General features: G+C 43.2%; 1 protein-coding gene across 4 annotated transcripts in view; it reads left to right on the top strand.

Annotated features, from left to right (window-relative positions):
* The window catches only part of LOC109902845 (putative tyrosine-protein phosphatase auxilin), a 66,715-nt gene extending 54,393 nt beyond the window's left edge, over window positions 1-12,322 (top strand). For 2 of the 4 annotated variants that reach the window (XM_031785640.1, XM_031785642.1), the window contains exons 14-19: window positions 1,245-1,343; window positions 1,729-1,866; window positions 2,173-2,520; window positions 2,740-2,888; window positions 3,072-3,248; window positions 8,666-12,322. In XM_031785640.1, the coding sequence (XP_031641500.1) occupies window positions 1,245-1,343; window positions 1,729-1,866; window positions 2,173-2,520; window positions 2,740-2,888; window positions 3,072-3,248; window positions 8,666-8,767 (1,013 nt within the window). In that variant the 3' untranslated portion in view covers window positions 8,768-12,322. The remainder of the gene's footprint in view (window positions 1-1,244; window positions 1,344-1,728; window positions 1,867-2,172; window positions 2,521-2,739; window positions 2,889-3,071; window positions 3,249-8,665) is intronic. The other 2 variants (XM_031785641.1, XM_031785643.1) reach the window with 1 other exon arrangement.
* The last annotated feature ends 6,902 nt before the right edge of the window (window positions 12,323-19,224 follow it).

Here is a 19,224-nt window from a genome sequence, read left to right on the forward strand (position 1 = left end):
TGTTTTATAGCCAAAACCAAATTCGCACTCCCTCTATTTCATTAATGAGTTGTAAATTCATTAATTATGCATGAAATAGATCGAGACCAGTCTTAAAAGTCAGGTAACAGCGTTTATTACAAGAGAGTACTGCCACATACACATTTTTCCACAGGTTATAAACTGAAAATGACGTCAGCGTTTTCTAAATGTTCTATCTCTTCATAACACCGGTAGAGAGGCCCTATAGTTCTCGAGCCTTCGCTCTACGCCTGAAGTCAAGGTCAGTCAGTATAAATCAGCATTCTAGACAGTCTGGAAATAGTCCGTCCCTGCCACCTGGAGATAGTACATTCATTTGTACAAGGAACAGACCGTCATTGTTACTAAACTCCTGACTACATTATATACAATTGGGAATGGGAGCAAGAGAGAAAATTCATATTTGTACAGTACATTATAGCATTTGGACTAGTCAGTTCTGATTGGAATGTATATATAATTAGTCATTTCAACCATAATTTCCTCCAACATATAGTGGCCCAGCCTTGAGTCTGGAACCTTCGTGCTCCTCCATTCCTTTCACAGGACTTCTTATCAGTCAGGTGTTATAGTGGCCCAGCCTGAGTCTAGAACCTTCGTGCTCCTCCATTCCTTTCACAGGACTTCTTATCAGTCAGGTGTTATAGTGGCCCAGCCTGAGTCTGGAACCTTCGTGCTCCTCCGTTCCTTTCACAGGACTTCTTATCAGTCAGGAGAGGCCTTGAGTTCTTGGGAGTACACATTCCTACAGTCCATTGCAGTCCACTAAATACTGTAATTACACTTCTCATACACAAAGAGCTTAAACCTAACATTACTTTAAATCTCTAAGAATACATCAAAACTGTATATAAGAGTATATAAAACAGTAAATATATTAGACAGCGTTATAGAACAGTAATTATGATCTGTCAGCTCTAACCCCAGACACATGGCTCCTATTCAACCCTTATAGAATCGTTCTTACACTCAGAGACATGCTCCCTTTGTACTTTCACTCTGCCTGAATACAATGCACATTGACCAATGATAATGACTACTGCTAGGCTAATTATACAATTACAAACAGAGGGGCTCAATTCAGGAGCTCAAAGGGAATTCAAGTCAGATAGTATCCAACACTATGGTCATTAGTGATAATGTGGTCATGATTTGCATGACTTCATATCTCCTTCCTCCCATTGTCTGTGAGGTCTGTCACTGATGTTTCTGTGTTCTGATAGGCCACAGCTCCCCAGTCCCACACACCACCCCTGTAGTCACCATTCAGCAGCCTCCCAACGCCATGGGAGGATGGGACTGGAACAAACCTGCAGCTCCAGGTAAGTTCTACTCCTGTGTAACATTCATGGACAACATCTGCAGAGACAGGGTTCTGAGAACAGAGGAACAACCAGCTGCCAGGAGCAACAGAGAGCTATGGCATGCCATCATCCAGCATACTGTGCTGCCAGGAGCAACAGAGAGCTATGGCATGCCATCATCCAGCATACTGTGCTGCCAGGAGCAAGCAAGCGTGTGTAATATCAGATTGGACTAAATAGGGACCTCTGCTGGTGCTTATGAGAATCATATTTATAGAACTACAGTGCCTACTTCTTTGGAAATAAGAATGTGCTCTTAATTGACCTTCCTGGTAATATAAAGGCTAAATAAAATAAGGTATTGTATAGTATTTCAACTGTGTTATTGTGTGTTCTGTGTGAGGAGGTGGTTTCAGTATGGGCAGCAAGTCAGCCAGTACCAGTCCTACTGGGTCGGTCAACAACACTCCCACACACCAGGCCAAACCCAACACTCTGGACCCCTTTGCTGACATCGGAAACCTTGGGGGAAGTCTGGGAGGTCAGTGAAGGCTTTAAGTACTGTTCTAACTGATGCTTTAAATATGTTATGTCCAGGGGAGGCTGTTGGGAGGAGCTATAGGAGGACGAGCTCATTGTAATAGCTGGAATGGAATCAATGGAACGGAGTCAAACGTGGTTTCCATGTGTTTGATAGTTTCATTGATTCCATTCCAGCCATTACAATGAGCCTGCCCTCCTATATATCCTACCCCCAGCCTCCTCTGGTTATGTCATGTCATGCTGTTATGTTATGATAGTTGAGTTACAGTTTCTGTAAACACTCCACTTACATCTCTCTCTATAGGAGGATCTGGGTTCTCCAGTAAGCCCACCACCCCTACAGGCACCACCCCTGCCTTCCCCCCCATGGGCTCCCCCTCACGGCCTCCTCCCTCGCCCCAGCACGGTGGGGGCTGGCAGGCCAACACAGGCCTCCCCTCCTGGAAGCCCGGTGGTGGTGGTGTTGGAGGGCAGCCAGGGTGGCAGCCCCAACCCCAGGGTCAGGGTGGTCCATCCCCCCAGGCCAAGCCCAGCACCAGCCACTCCATGCCCCACACCTCCCCCTCCAACAGACCCAACTACAACATCAGCTTCTCTGCCATGGGAGGAGGAGCTACTCCCAATGCAGCCGGGAAACAACAGCCCAACATGGGTGAGTCAGTGGGAGACTGGTTGTTATCACACTGGGATGGATAGACTGTTGGGTTGTGTTCCCCCCAAAATTACTCCTGTTGCTCTGTATTAATGTACAAATGTGCCACTTGAAACTGACCTGCATGTGTGTGATCTGTGCAGGTAGTCATTCATGATATGACTGCACATATACTGTATTATAAGTGGATGAGAGAAGATGTTACTTTCTCTCTCCCAGGTACCAAGCCCAAAGTTGCAATGGCTAACTTTGATGACCTGCTGTCTGGCCAAAGCTTTGCTGGAGCCAAAAAGAAGGAAGGTCCCAGGACAATAGCAGAGATGAGAAAGGAGGAGATGGCTAAAGAGATGGACCCTGAGAAACTCAAGGTAGTCTTACAGTGGTCAATCACTAGCCTTGGACCGATAGTTGGAGAGTGTAGTGAAGATATAACTAATGTTGGACTGTCTTTTGACAGCCTAAGAAAAACAAGCTAGCTATCTCAAGATTTTGAAGAAGTCCTGTGAGCTCAGTGTTGTATCTGGCCCAGACTCTCCCCCCTCTACCACCAGATTCTGGACTGGATCGAGGGGAAGGAGCGTAACATCCGGGCCCTGCTGTCCACCATGCACACGGTGCTGTGGGAGGGGGAGACCCGCTGGAAGCCTGTAGGCATGGCTGACCTGGTGACCCCAGAGCAGGTCAAGAAGGTCTACCGTAAAGCTGTGCTGGTGGTCCATCCAGACAAGGTGAGAGGGAAGGAAGAGGTTAACTCTACACACAGTGTAACACATGTACACTTACCTCATACACACGCATACACACACACATACTCATGCAATCACACAAACACGCGCGAACACACACACACACACAGGGGGCATCATGCACCCCAAAAATCTGAGGGTGCGTGAGGATAGCTGGGAGGTGAACTGGAGGCTAGGCCCCCCCCATCCTTTAAGTTGAAGAATTTAGCATTTTTTAAACACCTCAAGTTTGCCTGTCCCCATAGGAGAACCCTTTGGTTCCAGGTAGAACCTATTTTGGTTTTAGTTAGAAGCCTTTTGAGTTCTATGTAGAACCCTCTGTGGAAAGGGTTTTTCATGGAACCCAAAAGGGTTCTACCTGGAACTTAAAATGGTACTTGAAAGTGTTCTCCAAATAAATAATAATTTCAGGTTCTAAATAGAACCTTTTTTTCTAAGAGTTTAAAGCCATAATCACTATGCTTAATTCTGTTTTGTATTTTTCTGCATACCTCTTGAGCTGTCTGTATCCTCTGTTGTGGAATATTGAGTCAAATATTTACACGGATACCGGAACTCTTGAATTCAATATGCAGAGGCAGTCGGCACCCCAGATGAGTTCCGGTATCTTGTGTAATTACAGTGGGGCAAAAAAATATTTAGTCAGCCACCAATTGTGCACGTTCTCCCACTTAAAAGATGAGAGAGGCCTGTAATTTTCACTATAGGTGAAAAAATCCAGAAAATCACATTGTAGGATTTTTTATAAATTTATTTGCAAATTATGGTGGAAAATAAGTATTTGGTCACCTACAAACAAGCAAGATTTCTGGCTCTCACAGACCTGTAACTTATTTAAGAGGCTCCTCTGTCCTCCACTCGTTACCTGTATTAATGGCGCCTGTTTGAACTTGTCATCAGTATAAAAGACACCTGTCCACAACCTCAAACAGTCACACTCCAAACTCCACTATTGCCAAGACCAAAGAGCTGTCAAAGGACACCAGAAACAAAATTGTAGACCTGCACCAGGCTGGGAAGACTGAATCTGCAATAGGTAAGCAGCATGGTTTGAATAAATCAACTGTGGGAGCACTTATTAGGAAACGGAAGACATACAAGACCACTGATAATCTCCCTCGATCTGGGGCTCCACGCAAGATCTCACCCCGTGGGGTCAAAATGATCACAAGAACGGTGAGCAAAAATCCCAGAACCACACGGGGGACCTAGTGAATGACCTGCAGAGAGCTGGGACCAAAGTAACAAAGCCTACCATCAGTAACACACTACGCCGCCAGGGACTCAAATCCTGCAGTGCCAGACGTGTCCCCCTGCCTAAGCCAGTACATGTCCAGGCCCGTCTGAAGTTTGCTAGAGAGCATTTGGATGATCCAGAATAAGATTGGGAGAATGTCATATGGTCAGATGAAACCAAAATATAACTTTTTGGTAAAAACTCAACTTGTCGTGTTTGGAGGACAAAGAATGCTGAGTTGCATCCAAAGAACACCATACCTACTGTGAAGCATGGGGGGGGAAACATGCTGCTTTTGGCTGTTTTTCTGCAAAGGGACCAGGACGACTGATCCGTGTAAAGGAAAGAATGAATGGGGCCATGTATCGTGAGATTTTGAGTGAAAACCTCCTTCCATCAGCAAGGGCATTGAAGATGAAACGTGGCTGGGTCTTTCAGCATGACAATGATCCCAAACACACCGCCAGGGCAACGAAGGAGTGGCTTCGTAAGAAGCATTTCAAGGTCCTGGAGTGGCCTAGCCAGTCTCCAGATCTCAACCCCATAGAAAATCTTTGGAGGGAGTTGAAAGTCTGTGTTGCCCAGCAACAGCCCCAAAACATCACTGCTCTAGAGGAGATCTGCATGGAGGAATGGGCCAAAATACCAGTAACAGTGTGTGAAAACCTTGTGAAGACTTACAGAAAACATTTGACCTCTGTCATTGCCAACAAAAGGTATATAACAAAGTATTGAGATAAACCTTTGTTATTGACCAAATACTTATTTTCCACCATAATTTGCAAATAAATTCATAAAAAATCCTACAATGTGATTTCTGGATTTTTTTTCTCGTTTTGTCTGTCATAGTTGAAGTGTACCTATGATGAAAATGACAGGCCTCTCTCATCTTTTTAAGTGGGAGAACTTGCACAATTGGTGGCTGACTAAATAATTTTTTGCCCCACTGTATTTGACACATTATTCCACAACACCTCCTGACTAGCAGTTTTTTTTTTTAAACCAAAAATGCTTCTCTGCATTTCTGCTAAAATCTAGGTAAAAGATTGAAAGGAATGTGTCTTATTCAGTACCTTTAGTTATTTATTGCTTTTCTAAAGCAGGTGTCTAAAACCTTAACTTGCCCAGGGATGCCCGCCCAGGCAAACCGGCGACCCAGGAACCCCGATCATGTTAGCAAAAACATCATCTGGTGGATGATAATGGCAAGGACAAGTAATCAACATTTTAAAATGAATAGATTTGATAGATAGTCTTTCTTTATTTTGACTTCCCCACCTAATTGGAAGAAGTATAAACTCTAACATAGCCTATTAGCTAGACAGGTAACTCAAACTAGGGCGTTGACAATTATGGGATTTGAGGTAATGATTCATTGTCATGCAGTTATTTTCATAATAGTTATTTTTGTTGATTTTTTTTGTTCTTGCTTGTAATGCATCATAACATCTTACAAAATGAGCTACAATATACCTAATAAATACAACACAGCTTTAATGACACCCTTGTCTTAAAAACAAATGGACTGCTTAGAACTGTTGGAAATGAAGCTTCTCCTCCCAACTGTGCTGTTCTCCTCGTGAGATGATTACCAACTTTACCCACTTCATGTAAAAATGGAACACTACTTTCGGGTACACTAAATCCACTTTAATATTAAGTTGAATCCCCCTTCTCTTAAAATGTATGTATTAAGACAATTATGGTGATTATTATACGATAGCTGTGCTCCAAACACCTTCACTAATAACAGGTGTTTCACTGGTTGAACAAAAGTTAGCAATGTGTTGACAAAAGTTCATGTTCAAGCCAAGAAACCTTGCTAGGAGCATCACTTGCCGTGACTGGTATTGATGGGGGGGGGGGGGTTTCAATGCCTACTGTCAGATTCTCCAGTGAATATAATGAGTGTAATTTGCTACCGTTCAAAAGTTTGGGGTCACTTAGAAAAGTCCTTATTTTTGAAGAAAATCAATTTTTTTGTCCATTAAACTACCATCAAATTGATCAGGAATACAGTGTAGACATTGTTAATGTTGTAAATTACTATTGTAGCTGGAAATGGATGATTTTGAATGGAATATCTACATAGATGTACAGAGGCCCATTATCAGCAACCATCACACCTGTGTTCCAATGGCACTTTGTGTTAGCTCATCCAAGTTTATCATTTTAAAAGGCTAATTGATCATTAGAAAACCCTTTTGCAATTATGTTAGCACAGCTGAAAACGAACCTTCTTTAGACTGGTTGAGTATCTGGAGCATCAGCATTTGTGGGTTTGATTACAGGCTCCAACTGGCCAGAAACAAAGATCTTTCTTCTGAAACTTGTCAGTCTATTCTTGTTCTGAGAAATGAAAAGAAATGCCAAGAATCTGAAGATCTCGTACAAAGCTGTGTACTACTCCCTTTACAGAACAGCACAAACTGGCACTAACTAGAATAAAAAGAGGAGTGGGAGGCCCCGGTGCACAACTGAGCAAGAGGACAAGTACATTAGAGTGTCTAGTTTGAGAAACAGACGCCTCACAAGTCCTCAACTGGCAGCTTCATTAAATAGTACCCACAAAACACCAGTCTCAACGCTAACAGTGAAGAGGTGACTCTGGGATGCTGGCCTTCTAGGCAGAGTTCCTCTGTCCAGTGTCTGTGTTCTTTTGCCCATCTTAATCTTTTCCTTTTGTTGGCCAGTCTGAGATATGGCTTTTTCTTTGCAACTCTGCTTAGAAGGTAGCAGGTATATCTCTCTGGTCACCCCCAAAACCAATTCTTTCTTTGGCCGCCTCTCCTTCCAGTTCTCTGCTGCCAATGACTGGAACGAACTACAAAAATCTCTGAAACTGGAAACACTTATCTCCCTCACTAGTTTTAAGCACCAACTGTCAGAGCAGCTCACATATTACTGCACCTGTACATAGCCCACCTATAATTTAGCCCAAACAACTACCTCTTTCCCTACTGTATTTATTTTATTTATTTATTTATTTTGCTCCTTTGCACCCCATTATTTTTATTTCTACTTTGCACATTCTTCCACTGCAAATCTACCATTCCAGTGTGTTACTTGCTATATTGTATTTACTTCGCCACCATGGCCTTTTTCTTGCCTTTACCTCTCTTATCTCACCTCATTTGCTCACATCGTATATAGACTTGTTCATACTGTATTATTGACTGTATGTTTGTTTTACTCCATGTGTAACTCTGTGTCATTGTATGTGTTGAACTGCTTTGCTTTATCTTGGCCAGGTAGCAATTGTAAATGAGAACTTGTTCTCAACTTGCCTACCTGGTTAAATAAAGGTGGTCTCAACTTGCCTACCTGGTTAAATAAAGGTGTTCTCAACTTGCCTACCTGGTTAAATAAAGGTGAAACATAAAAAATTAAAAAACGAAGGCCAGCATCCCCGAGTCGACTCTTCACTGTTGACGTTAAGACTGGCGATATTTTGTTATTTATTTTCTGCAAATAAATGCTCTAAATGACAATATTTTTATTTGGAATTTGGGAGAAATGTTGTCAGTAGTTTATAGAATAAAACAAAATGGTCAATTGTACCCAAAGCTCTTTTTTTCCAGAGCTGCATATATACCGTATACAGTGCCTTGCGAAAGTATTCGGCCCCCTTGAACTTTGCGACCTTTTGCCACATTTCAGGCTTCAGTTTGAAATATCCAATAAATGTCGTTCCACTTCATGATTGTGTCCCACTTGTTGTTGATTCTTCACAAAAAAATACAGTTTTATATCTTTATGTTTGAAGCCTGAAATGTGGCAAAAGGTCGCAAAGTTCAAGGGGGCCGAATACTTTCGCAAGGCACTGTATACTGTCTAACTTGATTGATAGCCTGAAGTGTCTTCTTTGTAGCTAGTAATGAGGTTGGGAGATTGAGAACCTATCTGGGCTAGCTAAAGACAATTTCATACAATTACTATATGGCTAGTAGTATTGCAGAGAAAGAAAAAAAGCATTTACAGGAAATCTGTGTGGGGAAAGTGCCCCTGTACCCTCTACGGGTATAATTCTTCTACACACACACACACAAGCAAACAAACACTAGATATGATATAGTGAGGTTCTGTACAATAGACACTTTTCACCTCTGCAGTAAATTACAACGTGACTGACTGATGTTTTCCTCCTTGTCCCCTCTCCCAGGCCACTGGACAGCCCTATGAACAATATGCCAAGATGATTTTTATGGAACTGAATGATGCCTGGTCAGAATTTGACAGCCAAGGACAAAAAGCACTCTACTGAGCTGAGAGAGAGAAAGAGTTCCTGCCGACCCCCTGTGATCAATAATCAAGCCCCCACCGGATCTGACTCCCCACTCCTTCTCTTCTTGTCACTGTCCTGTGGACTCTACTCCATAGAGACTTCAATAGCCAGACTGACTGAAAGATACCTGCCTACCCACCTACCTATGTATCTGGTGGCAGAACTGTCCAACTGTCCAACAAGAACTGTTCAACCCTGTCCTACATGTCCGAGTCCTGAACCAAGCAAAGAGTCCTGAACCAATTAATGCAGTCATCCAGCTGTCTATGGAGACATCGCCAGAGTGATACTGTCCACCTAACACCTGACATAGGTGATAATGACATACCTGTGGTCACAGTGTTGTTAGCCAGGTGCTATATAGAGCAAGACGATGCCAATGTTTTACACACAGTAGCATTAACACAGTGTTCCTGTCAGTCACCTGTCAAGACGATGACAATGTTTTACACACAGTAGCATTACCACAGTGTTCCTGTCACAGTCACCTGTGTGACTTTTAAGTGAAGATCTAGAGCCAGTGTTGGGAGTGGATGGCCTATTCAATTAGGCACTGTACCACTGACTGTAAGGTCTATACACCACAGTGATCTCAGAAATACCATGTCAAATCATTTGTATAGAGCGATCTCACAGAGTTTCCACCTGAGTTGTCTATCTTCATGGAAAAGCTACTGTTATCTATGTCATTTGAATGACCAATTTAGATCAATGAGTTGTCTATCTTCATGGAAAAGCTACTGTTATCTATGTCATTTGAATTACCAATTTAGATCAATGTGCTTCCACAGAACTCCACAGGAGAGTTCTAGGAGACAACAAGACAATTGCAAGCCAGGGGTAACATGTTTACGTTCTGACAACAACCTGGAGACTCAACTTGACATACAGATAGTAGGTGAAGGTAGGCAGGATATTCGTTGTTGCACCACCACCTTTACTACCTACGGTGGTTGGTTCTTGTGTTTTCTTGCCCTCAGTCTCAGAAAGGTGCAAAATGTCTTTAGCTTTAACACAGAGAGTAAACTCAGCTGCAGTCTATTACCAGTCTTAAAGCTGGAATCCACATTAGGTGAAACAGCGCCACCGGTCGCCCCAGGCACATTTGTTATGAAAAGAGGAGAGGAGTTCAGAGAGAGAGATATCCAGCATCTAGCATCTTGGTTTTTAAAACTCTGCTGTTCTATCGAGTGTGTAATCATGTCCGAGTGTGTAATCATGTCCGAGTGTGTAATCATGTCCGAGTGTGTAATCATGTCCGAGTGTGTAATCATGTCCGAGTGTGTAATCATGTTCGAGTGTGTAATCATGGCCGAGTGTGTAATCATGTCCGAGTGTGCAATCATGTCCGAGTGTGCAATCATGTCCGAGTGTGTAATCATGTCCGAGTGTGTAATCATGTCCGAGTGTGTAATCATGTCCGAGTGTGCAATCATGTCCGAGTGTGCAATCATGTCCGAGTGTGTAATCATGTCCGAGTGTGTAATCATGTCCGAGTGTGTAATCATGCCCGAGTGTGCAATCATGTCCGAGTGTGCAATCATGTCCGAGTGTGTAATCATGTCCGAGTGTGCAATCATGTCCGAGTGTGCAATCATGTCCGAGTGTGTAATCATGTCCGAGTGTGTAATCATGTCCGAGTGTGTAATCATGTCCGAGTGTGTAATCATGCCCGAGTGTGCAATCATGTCCGAGTGTGCAATCATGTCCGAGTGTGCAATCATGTCCGAGTGTGCAATCATGTCCGGGTGTGCAATCATGTCCGAGTGTGTAATCATGCCCGAGTGTGCAATCATGTCCGAGTGTGCAATCATGTCCGAGTGTGCAATCATGTCCGAGTGTGCAATCATGTCCGAGTGTGCAATCATGTCCGAGTGTGTAATCATGTCCGAGTGTGCAATCATGTCCGAAGTAACGTCTTTGTAATATCACAAACAGACATGGCAGTTTGACCGCTATGGATTCCAGCTTTAAACATACAGTACTCACTCATCTTTACAGTCACTTGCTAGTGGGCGGCAGGTAGCCTTGCGGCTAAGCATGTTGTGCTAGTAACCGGAAGGTTGCTGGTTCAGATCCCCAAGCTGACTAGGTAAAAAATCTGTTGATGTGCCCTTGAGCAAGGCACTTAACCCTAATTTATCCTGTAAATATAGTGTCTACAGTCTGAAAGAACCCATGTGTAAAGGATATTATCCATATCAGAGAAAGTATCCCCTATCACACTGCTTTACTTATCTAAGAACTAAACTGCTGAAGCTTCATCATTGTTATGTGCAGTTTTACTTTGTATTATGTTCATTTATTGACTCATTTCAGATGATTCAGTCCCTCCCAATGAAGAATCTTTCATTTTATTGCGGGTAGTGTTTAGTAACATGCAGGTGGTGTATTGTCTTATTCATCCTTTGCTGTATCCTCTAAAGTGTTTACTTTTAAATCATGACAAATATTTGAAATGAAATTCTGATTGATCAAAGGCAACCAGTCATTGATGAGGGCTTTAATATTTACATTAGTTTGAAGCATATCTTTTTTGCATTCACTGACGGGGAGACCTAGTGGAAGGACTACAGGACTGACTTTATATTGCTACACATGGAGGCACATCATTCCATAACACATTACTATACTTGAGTGTATTGGACCACTATCAAGCTTGTGAGATCCTAATATAGGCCCCCTCTAACCCTTATCTGTGTAAAACAATACATTTGGTAGACTGGCACATCTATTTCATCTGATACAACCATTTCCCTGTTTTATCCCCTGCATACTGATGATGTCAACCAGAGGAGGCTGGTGGGAAGAGCTATAGGAGGACCAGCCTACTCTGTTGTCAACCCTTTCCTCTGTGAAAAGGCCACACCTGAGTTGTGGACTAACGTGAGCACTAACTGACCAGTATATAACTAAAGAGACTGTCTGTCCACTGTATTCTCTGCTTTCTCTGGTGACTATACCAATGGCAGAAGCTGTGGCTGTGTAGTATGTATGTACTGTGTGTGTGTGTGTGTGTGTGTGTGTGTGTGTGTGTGTGTGTGTGTGTGTGAGAGAGAGAACCCCTATAAACTCCCTAGCTGACTGAAATCTCTAACTTAGGGCAATGTTAAAACGTTAACCTCTCTCTATATAGTGGATGAGTGTTGTTGAAACTGTTGTACGTGAGGATGTGATACGATTTGGATACAACTACTGTATGTGTCTGCTTGTCGGCTGTAAAAGTATTACTACTAAAAATGTAAACCGTTTCTGTCAGTGGAGGCTGCTGAAGGGAGGAAGGCTCATAACAATGGCTGGAACGGAGCAAATGGAATGGTATCAACCACATGGAAACCATGTGTTTGATGTATTTGATACCATTCCACTTATTCCACTCCAACCATTACCATGAGCCTGTCCTCCCCAATTAAGGTGCCACCAACCTCCTGTGGTTTCTGTGTTTCTCTTTGTGGGTTCTGTTTACCCTTGATAAAGTGATAAGTGCAATGCACAAATAAATAGAGAAGATGAAAGTCAGAAACAACAAACAAACGTCATCTGTGTCTGTCTTCGTTCTTAGTGGCACAATCTAGCCAATGGCATCGTGGAAGGGTTCTACTGTGTTCAAGAGCTGTAGGTGATGAGGACATTACTGTGTGTTATGTAGAAATCAGATTTGTAAAGACTAAAGAAATATGATTAGTCTGTGTAAGTCAGAAGGAGCAGAACCATTTATTACCATCCTGTTCAGCAGTGTTCCCCCCCCCCCCCCAACAGTACACATTATCATTGTAGCCCTGGGCAAGCATACCTGATTCAACTTGTCAACTAATCATCAAGCCTTTGATGAGTTGAATCAAGAGTGTTTGTCTGGGGCTACAACAAAAATGTGTGTGCAGTTAGAGGTACTGGAGGACTGGAGCTGGGAGCCATTGATGTACAGCTAACTGCCAAAATAATGGAAACACTTTATTAAATGAGGGATACAAAGTGTATTGAAAGCTGGTGCTTCTACACATGGTGTGGTTACTGAGTTAATTAAGCAATTAACATCCTGTCATGAGTAGGGTCATAGGGTATAAAAATGCTGGGCAGGCCATTATTTTGGCTACCATGGTTATGCCCCCATAGGATGACGAAGACCCCGTCCACAGGGCATAAATGGTCACTGAATAGTTTGAATAGCAGGAAAAAGATGTAAACCATATGCCGTTGCTGTCTCAGTCACCAGATCTCAACCCAACGGTGAACACGCATAAAGATGGCACAATTCAGATATGACGTCATTGTTTTAGCACTATCCACAACAAACCTTTTCAGTTTTCCAAATTGGCGGTGTCTTGAAGCAAAAATTGAGACCATGTAAACAATGCTAATAACCATACAAGAAAAGATTAACGGAGACCACTGTACAATACGGAGAACTTAGCAAAATGAGGAATTTGTGGTAAGTACATGGGGGCCACCATATTCACCTCCGCTATTGAACACTTATGGCAGATTCTGGAGCGGCGCCTGAGACAGCGGTTTCCACCACCATCAACAAAACACCAAATGATGGAATTTCTCATGTAAGAACGGCGTTGCATCCCTCCAATAGAGTGCAGTGACTCTCTTCTGGCTGGGGGTGTCGTCCTACTAAGACACTTTATGTTGGCGTTTCCTTTCGTCTGATACCTGTAGTAAAAACAGTCAATGGCTCTGGGAAGGAGTAAAGCTATTCATGCTCACCACTAGAGGACAGTGGCAGGCCAGTTTAGAGCACCCTCTTCCATCTTCTTGTCCTGCCTGAGGGTTTCGTGTGGATCAGTTGGTAGAGTATGGCGCTGACAACACCAAGGTTGTGGGTTCAATTCCAACTGGGGACCAGTAAGAATAAAATGTATAGAAGTATGATCTCATTAAAGTAAGTCGCTTAGAATAATAGCGTGTGCTATATGATGTGAATATGTCTATATGAATTATGTTGTGAATGTGTCTATATGACTGATGCTGTGAATGTGTTTATATGACTGATGCTGTGAATGTGTTTATATGACTGATGCTGTGAATGTGTTTATATGACTGATGCTGTGAATGTATGGACCTCTATGGCTTCATTAATTTGATGTTCCAACCTCCTACCATGTCTCTCCTTAAAGTAACTGATCTGAAATGAATGTATAGGTGAGGTTTCTACGCTGTGCTGTCAACCAAGGACAACCTGATACCCATGAAAAATATCCCATATTTTGTGATTAGTGAAGGTGAGAAACAAGGGAGTTGTAAATGAAGGACACCACTTCCAGATGTGATTTACCGTGCGCTGTGGGTACAGCTCCTAGTCTTATTTCTCACCCCCTCCACACACCTGATGTACTTCCGGAGGGGGAATCTCTGATGATTGATGATATCTTCTGCCCAGAGTGACATCTTATTTGTCACGACGACCTAATGTCATGACAACCTACACCATCGAGCAAGATTCTAATCTTTTAGGTTGCATTCTGAGTTTCTGTCCTGCCACCTATGCACACACACGCTTGCGCATGCTTGCACGTACGAACGTACACACACACACATGTACACACATACACACAGACACACACACACGTACAGACACACACACAGACAGACACACACACAGACAGACACACACACACGTACAGACACACACACGTACAGACACACACACAGACAGACACACACACGTACAGACACACACACGTACAGACACACACACAGACAGACACACACACACGTACAGACACACACACAGACAGACACACACACAGACAGACACACACACACGTACAGACACACACACACAGACAGACACACACACACATACACTCACAGCTGCAGGTAATCACATATTAGAGCGGATGAGGCTCTGTGCCAGTGTGGATGCGTAGTAGGGGAGGTACTAAGGGACATTACAGTAGTCATAAAGGATTCTTACGCACGCAGAGAGAACAAAAATATGAGGTTAAGTCTGACACTGATCTATAGCATCTTGATCTAATGATGATCCATGGTGACCAAGCACGTCATTAGACAATGCCGGAGCACACTGCGCAGTGTTATGGATATTAACATTATCAGAGCCTGCGTAAGTCATTTAGAGAAATCCTCAGGCAGAGGAGAGAGGCCCTGTGTGAAGGTTGTGTAAGCCTGTGTATTGCATCAGTCCTGGTACCAGGATAAAGTGACTAAGGGGGCAGTTGAAATCATTGAGGGGGATACATTTTGTTGGGTTCTTGCCTTGGAATTATATTGAATTCTGCTTACTTCAGACTATACCACAATTAACATAAAGTTCAAATGCAGAGACTCCGAGACCATGGATAGAGTGCTTATGAAGTAGCCTATCCCCGCTGCTCTGTATTATCACAATGGACAGCGCACACCACACTAAAGCAAGGCTGTTTTGGCCATTAATATAGGCTACAAGATAGATAGGCTGTTTGTAATTGGTGAATTACCCTAGGTGAAGGCAGCCGCACATACACAGCTGTCTTACTTAAATAATGCAAGCCTAAATGCTGTGCATGAATAACTAGTGAATAATAACTAGTGCATGAATAACTAGTAGCCTAGTTATTCATGCATGCAAACAAAAATACTGAAGATCAGTTTAGCTTAAAATACCGACACAACTGCGCATGCGGTACCAAGTAGGCTTAGTAACCAAAGTATCAGATGGATTTCATCCATATTGGGTGAATCGTTGAGATTCACAGCACTTTTTGTAAAGCACTTTTTGTATATAGTCCCTCCATTTTAGGGGACCAAAAGTATTGGGACAAATGAATATGTCTGTTTATTAAAGTAGTCGAAGGTGGTGTATTCGGTCCCATATTCCTAGCACACAATGATTATATCAAGTTTGGGTCTCTACAAACTTGTTGGATGCATTTGCTGATGAGTTTTGTTTGTGTTTCAGATCATTTTGTGCCCAATAAAAATGAATGTAAGTATTGTGTCAGTTTGGAATCCCTTTTATTGTAAGAATAGACTATGTTTCTAAACATTTCTACATTAATGTGGATGCTACCATGACTACAGATAACCCTGAATGAATTGTGAATAATGATGAGTGAGAAAGTTAGACGCACAAATATTTACAGCTAGCTAAGAAGCTAACTAAACTCTGTAGTTGTGAGGCATAAAGCTGAGTGGAGCAGCGGTCTAAGGCACTGCATCTCAGTGCTAGATTGAGGCATCACTACAGATCCTGGTTCGATTCCAGGCTGGATCATAACCGGCCATGATTGGGAGTCCCGTAGAGCGGTTCACAATTGGCCCAGTGTCGTCCGGGTTAGGGTTTGGCCGGGGTAGGCCGTCATTGTAAATAAGAATTGGTTCTCAACTGACTTTCCAAAATAAAAAAGGCCAATCCGTGTCCTGTCCTTCACTGTCTGTCCAAATGTTCCTAGTTGAGTCCCTGGTGTTGTTACACATTGCAAAGATGATTTCTCAGTCTAAAGACATAATATCTCCACTGAGCGATGAGATCAGAGGAGCAGAGGGCATAGGAACTCCTGCTGGATCCCATCTTATACAACTCAGTCCATCCCCACAGGTAGCAGTGCGTTTGTGAGAGAGAGAACGAGAGAGAGCGCATCTCAAGCTAACAAGGCTAAACAGGCACAGGTGTTTGGACTTACCTCACTGCATGGTTTTGCATTTAGAAATGGATTTGCACAATCTGTCCATTGACTTTACTCCGTCAGTAGCTTGAATAACGTTTTGCAAAAAAGAAAATCAGAGTGAATCCACACATAAAAGAATTGGGCCAGTACAAAGCCTGGGTTGTGGTCTAGTGGTATCACTCCTGGACAGTCGCATTCAGAAAGTATTCAGAACCCTTGACTTATTCCACATTTTGTTTTGTTACAGCCTTAATATAACATTTATTAAATAAAAACTAAATCCTCATCGATCTACACACAATACCCGATAATGACAAAGCAAAAACAGGTTTTTAGAAATTTGGGCACATTTATAAAATATATAAAATAAACACCTTATTTACATAAGAACACAAAGATGGCGCCGGAGGGGATGACTGCCGTTTTATTGGCTCTTATTAATCAACCTCGCTATTTTGTTTGGTTTTTCGCATTGTTTGTAGCTTATTTTGTACATAATGTTGCTGCTACCGTCTATTATGACCGAAAATAGCTTCTGGACATCAGAACAGTGATTACTCACCTTGAACTGGACAAATAATTTTTCTTTAAGGAGTCAGACGAGAGGGATTTACCCCAGACACCCGAACAGACACCATTCAATCACATGAGACGGAGGTTTTCGCGGAAGGAGATCAGGGTGCCTTGTGAGGATCCGGCGACGAGTGGCTAATCTGCCTTTGCCATTGGTACTATTGGCCAACGTACAATCACTAGACAATAAAGTGGACAAACTACAATCACGTATATCCTACAAACGGGACATTAAAAACTGTAATATCTTATGTTTAACCAAGTCGTGGCTGAACGACGACATGAATAACATACAGCCAGCAGGTTATACACTGTATATGCAGGATAGAACAGCAGCCTCTGATAAGACAAGGGGTGGCGGTTTATGTATATTTGTAAACAACAGCTGGTTCATGATATCTATGGAAGTCTCGAGGTTTTGCTCGCCTGAGGAAGAGTATCTCATGGTAAGCTGCATTCCACACTATCTACCCAGAGAGTTTCCATCTATATTCTTCATAGCTGTCTATTTACCACCACAAACCAATGCTGGCACTAAGACCGCACTCAATGAGCTGTATACGGCAAAAAGCAAACAGGAATATGTTCACCCAGAGGTGGCACTCCTAGTGGCCGGGGACTTTAATGCAGGGAAACTTAAACCTGTTTTACCTAAATTCTACCAGCATGTTAAATGTGCAACCAGAGGGGGAAAAAAGCTCTAGACCACCTTTACTCCACACACAGAGACACATACAAAGCTCTCCCTCGCCCTCCATTTGGCAAATCTGAAAATAATTATATCCTCCTGATTCTTGCTTACAAGCAAAAATTAAAGCAGGAAGCAACAGTGATTTGGTCAATAAAAAAAGTGGTCAGATGAAGCAGTTGCTAAGCTACAGGACTGTTTTGCTAGCACAGACTGGAATATTTTCTAGGATTCTTCTGATGGCATTGAGGAGTACACCACATCAGTCACTGGCTTCATAAATAAGTGCATCAATGATGTTGTCCCCACAGTGACCGTACGCACATACCCAACCAGAGGCCATGGATTACAGGCAACATCCGCACTGAGCTAAAGGGTAGAGCTGCCGCTTTCAAGGAGCGGGACTCTATGTGAGGAAGACCTTTAAACAGGTCAACATTCACAAGGCCACAGGGCCAGACGGATTACCAGGACGTGTACTCTGAGCATGAACTGACCAACTGGCAAGTGTCTTCACTGACATTTTCAACCTCTCCCTGTCTGAGTCTGTAATACCAACATGTTTCAAGCATACCACCATAGTCCCTGTGCCCAAGTGCACTAATGTTACCTGCCTAAATGACTACCGACACGTAGCACTCACATCTGTAGCCATGAAGTGCTTTGAAAGGCAGGTCATGGCTGACATCAACACCATTATCCCAGAAACCGTAGACCCACTCCAATTTGCATACCGCCCCAACAGACCTACAGATGGTGCAATCGCTTTTGCACTCCACACTCACCTTTCACACCCGGACAAAAGAACACCTATGTGAGAATGCTATTCATTGACTACAACTCAGCATTCAACGCCATAGTGCCCTCAAAGCTCATCATTAAAACTTCTTGGGGACAGGGGGCAGTATTTTCACGTCCGGATGAAAAGCTAAGGACCCTGGAACTAAACACCTCCCTCTGCAACTGGATCCTGGACCCCCAGGTGGTAAGGGTGGGTAACAACACATCTGCCCCTCAGGGGTGCGTGCTCAGTCCCCTCCTGTACTCCCTGTTCACTCATGACTGCATGGCCAGGCACGATTCCACACCATCATTAAGTTTGCTGATAACACAGTGGTAGGCCTGATCACCGACAACGATCAGTCAGCCTATAAGGGAGGAGGTCTGAGACCTGGCCGTGTCGTGCCAGGACAACAACCTCTCCCTCAACGTGATCAAGACAAAGGAGATGATTGTGGACTACAGAAAAAGGAGGACCGAACACGCCCACATTCTCATCAACAGGGCTGTAGTGGAGCAGGTTGAGAGCTTCAAGTTCCTTGGTGTCACATCACCAACAAACATGATCCTAGCACACCAAGATAGTCATGAAGAGGACACGACAAAACCTATTCCCCCTCAGGAGACTGAAAAGATTTGGCATGGGTCCTCAGATCCTCATAAGGTTCTACAGCTGCACAACCAAGAGCATCCTGATGGGTCACATCACTGCCTGGTATGGCAACTGCTTGGCCTCCGACCGCAAGGCACTACAGAGTGTAGTGTGTACTGCCCAGTAC

The sequence above is a fragment of the Oncorhynchus kisutch genome, linkage group LG13, assembly GCF_002021735.2.
Source record: "Oncorhynchus kisutch isolate 150728-3 linkage group LG13, Okis_V2, whole genome shotgun sequence".
Taxonomy (NCBI): Eukaryota; Metazoa; Chordata; class Actinopteri; order Salmoniformes; family Salmonidae; genus Oncorhynchus; species Oncorhynchus kisutch.